Source organism: Oncorhynchus keta, chromosome 16, assembly GCF_023373465.1.
Source record: "Oncorhynchus keta strain PuntledgeMale-10-30-2019 chromosome 16, Oket_V2, whole genome shotgun sequence".
In the NCBI taxonomy this organism is placed as follows: domain Eukaryota; kingdom Metazoa; phylum Chordata; class Actinopteri; order Salmoniformes; family Salmonidae; genus Oncorhynchus; species Oncorhynchus keta.
In genome coordinates this window covers 17,200,844-17,212,474 of record NC_068436.1, presented here as the reverse complement: position 1 = coordinate 17,212,474, position 11,631 = coordinate 17,200,844, and the positions used below count along the sequence as shown (strand labels likewise).

At 47.5% G+C, this 11,631-nt stretch overlaps 1 protein-coding gene across 2 annotated transcripts in view; it reads left to right on the top strand.

Annotated features, from left to right (window-relative positions):
• aimp1a (aminoacyl tRNA synthetase complex interacting multifunctional protein 1a) overlaps positions 1–10,969 on the top strand; it is a 30,371-nt gene extending 19,402 nt beyond the window's left edge. For both annotated transcript variants that reach the window (XM_052464860.1, XM_052464859.1), the window contains exons 5-7: positions 496–695; positions 5,203–5,371; positions 10,566–10,969. In XM_052464860.1, the coding sequence (XP_052320820.1) occupies positions 496–695; positions 5,203–5,371; positions 10,566–10,732 (536 nt within the window). In that variant the 3' untranslated portion in view covers positions 10,733–10,969. The remainder of the gene's footprint in view (positions 1–495; positions 696–5,202; positions 5,372–10,565) is intronic.
• Positions 10,970–11,631: the final 662 nt, after the last annotated feature.

Here is an 11,631-nt window from a genome sequence, read left to right as displayed (position 1 = left end):
GGATCCTAATGAGTCCCCAGGGAACACTACCATAGCAGTGGGCTGAACATAATATCAAAGAAGTCTTGCATTAGATGCCTGGAAAAAATATATTCTCTGCTGGACCTTTAATGTAATAAAGGCAGGGAGTCAGTATGCCATCCCTGAACCCAGTCCAGAATACTATACCTGCTGTGGCAGAGCCTGTATTGTAGCTTATATAATATATACCATTTGAACAGACGCCTTTATCCGAAGCGACTTAGTCATGCTTGCATACATTTTACGTACGGGTTGGTCCTGGGAATCAGACCCACTATCCTGGCGTAGCAAGCACCATGCTTTACCAACTGAGCTACAGAGGACCACAGTCACACAACTACAGAGGACCACAGTTACACAGCTACAGAGGACCATAGCTTTGTCAAGAGCTACTTTACTACTGACTTAACTACAAGTTCAGTGTGTGTGTGTGTGTGTGGTTTAACCCTTTCCTCTCTGTGTGTTCTATCACAGAGAAGGGAGAGAAGAAGCCTGCGGCCCCCCAGGAGGAGGCTAAGGTGGACGTGTCGCGTCTGGACATGAGGGTGGGACGCATCGTCACGGCCGAGAAGCACCCGGACGCCGACTCACTCTATGTGGAGCAGGTTGACGTGGGAGAGGCAGCCCCCAGGACGGTGGTCAGCGGGCTGGTCAAGCACATACCCATAGATCAGGTACTGGAATGCACAGCCGAGTACCAACACAGTCTAACACCGGCTACTGCCCAACCAAATGTCAGATCCGCGCTGAAAAATCAGATCAGCTCTGAATAAGATCCGATGTGAAAAGATCTGATGTGATTGGTCAAATGACAAATTTGTGAAAGAAAGTTCAGAATTGGGTTACCTGTCTAAATGCAGCCAAAGAGCCTCATAATGTCAAGTATTCACACAAGGCCTGTGTCAGTCAGACAACTCATCGGGTTGTTACCAGACCAACTAACCGGGTTGTTACCAGACCAACTCACCGGGTTGTTACCAGACCAACTCACCGGGTTGTTACCAGACCAACTCACCGGGTTGTTACCAGACCAACTAACCGGGTTGTTACCAGACCATCTCCGGGTTGTTACCAGACCAACTCACCGGGTTGTTACCAGACCAACGGGTTGTTACCAGACCATCTCACCGGGTTGTTACCAGACCAACTCACCGGGTTGTTACCAGACCAACTCACCGGGTTGTTACCAGACCAACTCACCGGGTTGTTACCAGACCAACTCACCGGGTTGTTACCAGACCAACTCACCGGGTTGTTACCAGACCAACTCACCGGGTTGTTACCAGACCATCTCACCGGGTTGTTACCAGACCAACTCACCGGGTTGTTACCAGACCAACTCACCGGGTTGTTACCAGACCAACTCACCGGGTTGTTACCAGACCAACTCACCGGGTTGTTACCAGACCCGGGTTGTTACCAGACCATCTCACCGGGTTGTTACCAGACCAACTCACCGGGTTGTTACCAGACCAACTCACCGGGTTGTTACCAGACCAACTCACCGGGTTGTTACCAGACCAACTCACCGGGTTGTTACCAGACCAACTCACCGGGTTGTTACCAGACCAACTCACCGGGTTGTTACCAGACCAACTCACCGGGTTGTTTCCAGACAAATGCCGATTTGGAATGTTTTGTGTGTCTGGAACCCAGTCTGTCCATGACAATACAGAGTAAGACTGTTACTGTACTAAACAGGTACTGGGAGCTTAACGGTCATTCAGGAAGACTTCGGAGGCTGACCTAGTAGACTACAAAGCTCTCTACATGCTTTTGGTAGTCAAATAACATTGTTTTAAAGATTGCTGTTTTAACACTTCTGTGGGGTTTTTTTGCCTTATTTTCACTACAATAAATTGAGCTGTTTTTATTGGGCACACGGGTGCTATAACTCTGGCTAGCCAGGGTCTTGTTCTGGGTTTAATAGCCCATGTAAAGTAACTACTCCAATGTAGTCTGTGTCAGGGTTCACGTGACGCTTTTTAATGTCCACGACGTAGGTTTCTGCACACAGACTTGGTTTTTAGTTAGTTATTGCCCCGGAATTTACGATTTGTCTCTGAGACGCAAAAGTAATTTGCTTGCAGTCTTATTCACCTAGCAGAAGTCCCCAGTTGCTCTTTACAATCAAACCTCTTTTCTCGGTTTGACTCTTTTGATTCATCTCCAAAACATAGTGAGTCTTTGTACATCCTCCTTAATATAGACAATGTATAATCCCTATAAATGAAAGCACGTTGGACTCTTTGTACCCAAACACTGTCGGAGTCATATATCTATGCTTCTATGAGAAGAGTAATTGGGAATGACGTTTTTTATTATATTTTTATATACATCTATCGTAAGACTTGTAGTTCCGTAGCTCTCTGCTATATTACTAAGCTAGGGCCTACATTTGTTTGACAATCATTTTTATTGCATTATTGCACCTACGTTCTGTAGGTGAAGTGTGTTGAATTGTGAAGTGTTTCTTCACCACTGAAATAACCTTTTTCACTGAGACGTTTGTCATAAGCCGTAGTCAATTACACAGAGACTCCAAGCACATGTCCCTGTAATGACTAGATTTCATTTTGGTCATTTAAAGAGAGAAAGCCTTCTTCCTTCCACACCGGGGCTTGACGAGCAGCCTTCTTCCTTCCACACCGGGGCTTGACGAGCAGCCTTCTTCCTTCCACACCGGGGCTTGACGAGCAGCCTTCTTCCTTCCACACCGGGGCTTGACGAGCAGACTTCTTCCTTCCACACCGGGGGCTTGACGAGCAGCCTTCTTCCGTCCACACCGGGGCCTTCTTCCTTTTGCCTTATTTTCACTACAGACTTCTTCCTTCCACACCGGGGCTTGACGAGCAGCCTTCTTCCTTCCACACCGGGGGCTTGACGAGCAGCCTTCTTCCTTCCACACCGGGGCTTGACGAGCAGCCTTCTTCCTTCCACACCGGGGCTTGACGAGCAGCCTTCTTCCTTCCACACCGGGGGCTTGACGAGCAGCCTTCTTCCTTCCACACCGGGGGCTTGACGAGCAGACTTCTTCCTTCCACACCGGGGCTTGACGAGCAGACTTCTTCCTTCCACACCGGGGCTTGACGAGCAGACTTCTTCCTTCCACACCGGGGCTTGACGAGCAGACTTCTTCCTTCCACACCGGGGCTTGACGAGCAGCATTTGAACAAGTAGAACCCACAGTTAACAGAATCCTTACTTTTCCTTTCTCGTCAAGTCATTCATTGTGTGAGAGTCAACATGACGGCAGACCATGTATACAAGACATTGAGCTTTCCCTGTTTCAAGGAACATACTGGAGTTTGAAGAACGACATGAGGAGTAAAAAGCTAAACACTTTCACTGGCAGCGACGTTAGAGGGCCCACTGGCAGCGACGTTAGAGGGCCCACTGGCAGCGACGTTAGAGGGCCCACTGGCAGCGACGTTAGAGGGCCCACTGGCAGCGACGTTAGAGGGCCCACTGGCAGCACCGTTAGAGGGCCCACTGGCAGCACGTTAGAGGGCCCACTGGCAGCGGCGTTAGAGGGCCCACTGGCAGCGGCGTTAGAGGGCCCACTGGCAGCGGCGTTAGAGGGCCCACTGGCAGCACCGTTAGAGGGCCCACTGGCAGCGGCGTTAGAGGGCCCACTGGCAGCGGCGTTAGAGGGCCCACTGGCAGCGACGTTAGAGGGCCCACTGGCAGCGGCGTTAGAGGGCCCACTGGCAGCGACGTTAGAGGGCCCACTGGCAGCGACGTTAGAGGGCCCACTGGCAGCGACGTTAGAGGGCCCACTGGCAGCGACGTTAGAGGGCCCACTGGCAGCGACGTTAGAGGGCCCACTGGCAGCGACGTTAGAGGGCCCACTGGCAGCGACGTTAGAGGGCCCACTGGCAGCGGCGTTAGAGGGCCCACTGGCAGCGACGTTAGAGGGCCCACTGGCAGCGACGTTAGAGGGCCCACTGGCAGCGACGTTAGAGGGCCCACTGGCAGCGACGTTAGAGGGCCCACTGGCAGCGACGTTAGAGGGCCCACTGGCAGCGACGTTAGAGGGCCCACTGGCAGCGACGTTAGAGGGCCCACTGGCAGCGACGTTAGAGGGCCCACTGGCAGCGACGTTAGAGGGCCCACTGGCAGCGACGTTAGAGGCCCCACTGGCAGCGACGTTAGAGGGCCCACTGGCAGCGTGCTGATTTGAGTGCCCTGGCATGTTTGTCCCTTGTACGTTGGCCGGAATAAGGAAATTTTGGAAACTCAAATTCTAGCGTGTTTGGATTGTGTTCAGTTTTAACCTTTGACAAGTGATTTCAGGCCTCATTGCCATTACATGAATTTGAATGTCAACCCCTCAATTGAGGAAATGACATAATCACAGGGTGAGAGTAGAGCTGTGACATACACTCACAAAACTTGACTTCTGTAGTCCGCACATCCGACCGATTTACAAAACTGGCGTCACACACCGAACACACACACACACATACACACTCTTTCCCCGCTAAGCAAATGGCGCTTGAGGGAGAAAAGCTGCTGCAAGAAGGCTGTCAAAACAATGTGTCACACTGAGGGGAATGTATGCAGATTTATGTCAACATTTACTTTTTAAAAGGATGTTTCCAAAATGAAGACCTCATTATTTTCCTAGCTGTGACACGCACCATGACACTGTATTCTCTCCATCCTCTTCTATTTTGTTGGAAATGGCTTCTGGCCTTCTCAGAGTTTGGGTAAACCTCCGAGGTCACTCCAGAGACATGAAAGAATAATGGCTTTTTTTCACCTCGCTCTTCTTGGTTTCTGAAATAAGGCACACCATACACGCAAACCATATGCCGCCGGAGGCAGTCATTTTACATGACAAGATTGGACATGGGGGAATTGTGTGAATAGGATTCTGAAAACCACAGTACTGCAAAGAGGTTGAGAGTGGAGACCACACCAATTGGTGTTTTCTTTACTCTGTTTTCTCTTCTCAACCAATCAATCAAGTCATAAAGTAGACCATTCATTCTGAAGACCGCACTGTAAAATGCCCTGTGTGGTTTGTACAGAATCAATCATAGTAAGATATGTGTTCTTTTATTTCAATACTTTGTCCTCTTGTCTGTCAGAAGAATGTTGAATATATGTATTTAATGTCTCTGTATCTCAGTATAGTTGTAAACCTTTTCCCTTTCTCTTATTCCTCCCCCCCAGATGCAGAATCGCATGGCGGTGCTGCTGTGCAACCTGAAGCCAGCTAAGATGAGAGGCGTGGTGTCCCAGGCCATGGTGATGTGTGCCAGCTCCCCAGACAAGGTGGAGATTCTAGACCCTCCCAGCGGTGCCGTGCCCGGGGACAGAGTCATCTTCCAGGGCTTCCCAGGTACTATCACACCCCTGACCATCTTGGCCCATATCCACAGAGTCTCAGAGTAGGAGTGCTGATCTAGGATCCGTTTGCCTTTTAGATAATAATGAAAAAGATTGTATGGACAGGTCCTCGATCAGCACTCCTTTTCTGAGAGGCTTTGTGAATATGACCTCTAGGGTCTACTTCATCAGCCTGGTTAAACTAGACTGAATGCTGCACTCAATGGGGAGCATAGTGTTCAGTCTGGTTTAGCCAGGCTACTTTATCATACCCTCTACAGCTCAAGACCTGCTTTTGACTAAGTTAATAAGCTGTAACCAGAAAGTGACTGCCCCCACAGCCTTGTTCTTTTATGATCTTCAATGTGCAAAAACGTAGCATGATGGTCTTCAAGCACAAAAACTTCATAAAGGGCATCTGGTAGAAGTACATTCATCCTCAAAATCATATTTTATATCTATCTTAAATGACTGCGTTTTCATGAATTTGATGATAGAATCGCAACGGCCATTCAAAAAAGCATGGGAAACGGAAGTAGCCGTCACTTCCACAGGGTATCCTGACCTCAAACACTTCACATATATCTTTATAAAGGGGGGGTTGTCAAAGGTTTATAAACTGAACAAAAATATAAACGCACCATGTAAAGTTGAAGCTGAAATAAAAGATCTCAGAATGTTCCATATGTACAAAAAGCTTATTTCTCTCCAATTTAGTGCTCAAATTTGTTTACATCCCATTTAGTGACAGGTTTCCTTTGCCAAGATAATGCCAAGATAATCCATCCACCTGACAGGTGTGGCATATCAAGAAGCTGATTAAACAGCATGATCATTACACAGGTGCACCTTAGGCTGGGGACAATAAAAGGCAACTCTAAAATGTGCAGTTTTGCCACACAACACAATGCCACAGATGTCTCAAGTTTTGAGGGAGTGAGCAATTGGCATTCTGAGTGCATGAATTTCCACCAGAGCTGTTGCCAGGGTATTTTATGTTAATTTCTCTACCATAAGCCGCCTCCAACGTCATTTTAGAAAATTTGGCAGTATGTCCAACCAGTCTCACAACCGCAGACCACGTGTAACCACGCCAGCTCAGGACCTCCAAATCTGGCTTCTTCACCTGCAGGATCGTCTGAGGCCAGCCACCCTGACAGCTGATGAACTGAGGAGTTTTTCTGTCTGTAATAAAGCCGTTTTTATTGGGGGAAATTCATTCTGATTGGCTGGGTCTGGGCCTGGCTCCCAAGTGGGTGGGCCTATGCCCTCCCATGGCTGTAAAATCCATAAATTAGGGCCTAATGAATTTATTTCAATTGATTGATGTCCTTATATGAACTCTAACTCAGTAAAATAGTTGAAATTGTTGCATGGTGAGTTTTTATATTTTTGTTCAGTATAAGTAGTTTGTAGAACAATTATTGGTTAGTTCATCTAGTTGGTTCAAATCCAGGCCATGTCACGTGGGTAACTGAATTAAATGTGGTAAAGTAGTTGAAGGCTTGATGTTTGCCATTCCACTGGTTAAAATGAAAGTAGCATACAATGAGTGTGGTACAAAGGTGGAATGCCACGTCAGCTTTAGCTGCATCTGGTGGAATGGGACACAGCCAGTGTGCTCGAGTCATGAATGATTTATTACCAACAAGCCACTTCAGATGACCCAACTCTAAAGAACATCAATAGATTCCAACCAAGGGGAAAAGGACTGAATGCATTGCCCTGAGCAAAATAACGTGGTTGGCCTTATTGCCTTTACATTTGTAAATGACATGTGAAGAAGCAACTGTCCTCTTGCCATCTTGCGAAGGGTAACAAAGAGAGGAAGAGAGGAATCACAAAGCCTTCTCAAGACCCCACAGTTTTCCTATTGCAGCGTTTACTCCTCTGTTCTCTTTAGTGTCTGGAGCTAAATGGACTGGGACTGTTAACAGAATAGACAAACTAATCAACTCCCTCTGACTAAAGTGTAAGTCAGGTCCTCTTTTCTCACAATCCCACAATTACATGTCAAGTATTTTGTCTTTTTTGAGTGGTCGGACCCCAGTAAGACTCGCTGCCGCCATTGGTGTCGGCTAATGGGGATCCTAATAAATCTGAATCCACAACCAGGGGTAGGGAGTTTAGGAGGTGGGAGAGTACTAAATGCCTTGTTCAAGGACCTCTGACTGGTTTGATTCAGATGTAGAGAATTAAAGAGCTCTTTATACCAAATCACCCAACAAAACACAGCTTATGGAAGTCATCATCTTTAACAGAGTGACGATACACTATGCCAGTGCCTTTTCACCATACTCCATGTTCAATGTCATGCCTGGGAAATGAACAGAAACCCGAACTAGAGAAAGCCTGCCTGGATGTCATAAAATGTCCAACCTCATGCCTCGCCTGACGTTGAAGGGAGAAACCCACCACCATCAATGTGACTGTAGATTTGTTCTTGTCAGGAGCTAATAAGAAAATCTAGTTGTGGGGCTGGCAAAACAAAGCATTTTGGGGGGATGGAGGAGGGATGAGGAGAGGGTTTGTGAGTCGTGCTCTTTTTGGTAGGGAACAATAACTGAACTGGGAGTTTCCCTGAGATAGAGAGGCTGTGGCGATAGAGAGGGAGAATATGGACGAGGGAGTGTCCATCACACAGACAACCTCTTCATCTTCTTTCTCCTCCTCTCTTCTCCTTCCATCTCTCGTCCCCTTTCTATTCTCCTCTCCCCTCTCCTTTCTATTCTGCTCCTTTCTCTTCTCCTTCCCTATCCTCTCTCCTCTCTTCTCCTTCCCTATCCGCTCTCTTCTCCTTCCCTATCTGCTCTCTTCTCCTTCCCTATCCGCTCTCTTCTCCTTCCCTATCCGCTCTCTTCTCCTTCCCTATCCTCTCTCTTCTCCTTCCCTATCCGCTCTCTTCTCCTTCCCTATCCGCTCTCTTCTCCTTCCCTATCCGCTCTCTTCTCCTTCCCTATCCGCTCTCTTCTCCTTCCCTATCCTCTCTCTTCTCCTTCCCTATCCGCTCTCTTCTCCTTCCCTATCTGCTCTCTTCTCCTTCCCTATCTGCTCTCTTCTCCTTCCCTATCTGCTCTCTTCTCCTTCCCTATCTGCTCTCTTCTCCTTCCCTATCCGCTCTCTTCTCCTTCCCTATCCGCTCTCTTCTCCTTCCCTATCCGCTCTCTTCTCCTTCCCTATCCGCTCTCTTCTCCTTCCCTATCCGCTCTCTTCTCCTTCCCTATCCGCTCTCTTCTCCTTCCCTATCCGCTCTCTTCTCCTTCCCTTCTCCTTCTTCCTATCCCTATCTCTTCTCCTTCCCTTCCCTATCCGCTCTCTTCTCCTTCCCTATCCTCTCTCTTCTCCTTCCCTATCCGCTCTCTTCTCCTTCCCTATACGCTCTCTTCTCCTTCCCTATCTGCTCTCTTCTCCTTCCCTATCCTCTCTCTTCTCCTTCCCTATCCTCTCATAGCGGCCCTTCCTCAAGCTGTTTGTTTAACGAGGGATCCCCCTCGTAAAACAAGGATTTTTGTCAATTAGAGCCACATTCAGGTTGGTCGCACAGAGAAGGACCACAGGATGGCAGAGAGGAGAGGGGGAGGTGATGAGCAGGGGTGCTAAGGCGGTCTTGTCGGTTAGAGGTTCTGTTTCACACCTCTGGGTCGTTAAAAAAACAGCCCCGGCGGTGATGGCAAACACTTTTCCAAATGGGATGTTGTTTACAGTGAGGGATAAAGGATGATGGACTTGGCTTTAGTTTCATTCCCTCTCTTATTTTGATGTCAGCTTTGGTCCCCCAGAATAAGCCTGGACGTCCCCCAACCTCATGCCTCACCCGACGTTGAAGCGGGCAACCCACCACCATCAGTGTGACTGATTTTAGATTTGTTTTTGTACCGGAGCTAATACAAAAATATGGTTGTGGGGCTGGCAAAACAAAATGTTTCGGGAGGGGAGGGAGTTGAGTCGCGCAGTTGTTGGTAGGGAACAGTACCTGAACTGGGAGTTTCCATCACACAGACGCCCCATCAGGACTGGAGCCCGCTGACATCAGCCTGGGTTCTCCTTTCATCTCCTCTCACGGCCCCTCCTAAAGCTGTTTGTTTAACGAGCGATCCCACTAGGGCTGTGGCGGTCATTCAATTCCCAGCGGCCAAGAAAACGTGTTTTTTACGACCCTACGCACACAGAGAACGAACACGGAATGGAAGAGAGGAGAGAAGGAAGGAGGAAGAGGGGGTGCTAAGGGGTCTCGTGGGTTTCTAGCTGTTCTGTTTCACTGCTCTGGGTCGTTAAAAAACATAGCCGGGGCGGTGATGGACAACGCTTTTCCAAACAGGATGTTGTTGACATTGAGGGATGATGGACTATTATTCCCTCTTTTTGACATTCCTTCTCTCATATTTTGACGTCAGCTTTGGTCCCCCAGGATTCCAGATTTTTCTCTAGATTTTAGGGAGTTGTACTGTTTGCAAAATTTGAGATTTTCCTATGAACTTTGCTAAACTTTCCAGAATTGTGCACCCCTATTTTATAGTGACATTTCTGTGCTAGCTAGTAGCACCAAGTCAGTGTGAATAGATAACAGTAATTGCTCACACATTCACCAGCCCAAATGAGCATCCGGGTTCCTGTTCAAACTGTAGAGGGTGTCAACGCTGCCTCGTCACAACTTGTGTGCGACTGAGGGAAAATTCGACAAAATCATTTGCACGTCTTCCAGGATGTTTGTGATGATGAGTAGAAAAAGATCACACCCCAACAGAAGCACATTATGAATCCATACAGATGCCAAGTAATATCCAAACACTGCCAATAACACAATGCTGAGGTAATGAAGAACTCCCTAACTCCATTAGTTGCCGACAAACATGGATGTTGTATACGTTTTGAATTAGCGCTAAAAGAGTAAAAGCTTCTGTAAAACTTCTGGTTCAGCTTTGTTTACGTTTCAAAATCGACACTACGCCCAGGAAGTAGCACAAACCAGTGGTCTTTCACAAGGCTACAGAAAAGCTAGCAAGGCAGATGAAGTGTTGCCATTGGAGTTGTCATCTACTGTGGTTGCCCCTAGTGGCGTCATGTCATTGAAACGAAAGAGGCACATTCCCCCTCCAATTTTATTCATAAAAAGATACAAGCGATGCACAATGCAATATTCAAAAAATCTAGTGCATAATACCACTGCATTGCTCCATACAAGGTGTTTCTCTCTCCTATGTTTCCAGGTGAGCCAGACAAGGAGCTGAACCCCAAGAAGAAGGTGTGGGAGGCAGTGCAGCCGGACCTGAAGACAGACGGCCAGTGTGTGGCCAACTACAAGGGAGCCCCCTTCGAGGTCGCTGGCAAGGGAGTATGCAAAGCTCAGACCATGAGCAACAGCGGCATCAAATAAAGGAAGATGAATGCAGAGGACGGAGCCGTAGAACTAGAATGGTGGGGAAAAAGTGGGATTGGAAAAAGTGTGAATGACTGCTCCAGTCATTTTATTTCTACAGGTGGAACTAGTGAAGGTCCTTGTTCAGCCTGTGGAACTGCTACTCATCCATGGTGCTGAAGGGTGATGGTGATGATGTCAATGGAGGAAAATGAAATGTTTTGAAGATGTTCAATAAAATCAGTTGGTCTTTAACTCATTGTAGTTGATTTATTTTTTTATTTCTTTTTTATTTTTTTTTACCCCCTTTTCTCCCCAATTTCGTGGTATCCAACTGTTAGTAATTGCTGTCTTGTCTCATCGCTACAACTCCCGTACGGGCTCGGGAGAGACGAAGGTTGAACGCCATGCACCAGCGACTCCTGGGGCGGGCCGGGACGCCTAAGCAGTTTATTTCTTGTTTTGTTCTTCTTTATAAAGCCTGACGTCTGTCGTACAAAACTATACAAGTGTGTTTACATCCTAGAAATCCTTTATAATGCTCTCTAGAATTCTTAACTCATCCTAAAAGTCACTTTTGTGATTTACTAGTTTGGTTAGCGCTTTGATTTCTCTGGTTCGTTATGAGCCGAAGGGGAGAGATGGGGATGTCATTCTGCAAAGCCAACAAACAGACGGATCAATTTCACAGATGCTACGCAGCAGGGTGTTTGAATAGCGGTCAATTCCATGGTAACAGAATGATGCTAAGTTTGGTAACAGAATGACTGTTTGTGCCGTCACAAAGTGGAATTGCCCTAGTACTCAGTCCTTCTACCACCATTCCTGTTCTCACAGTCATCACCCCACTCTTCAAGGCTGTTGCTCAGCCCAGTTTTTCAGGATCAAAGTATCATGTGTTGTTTAATTCTGTTCCT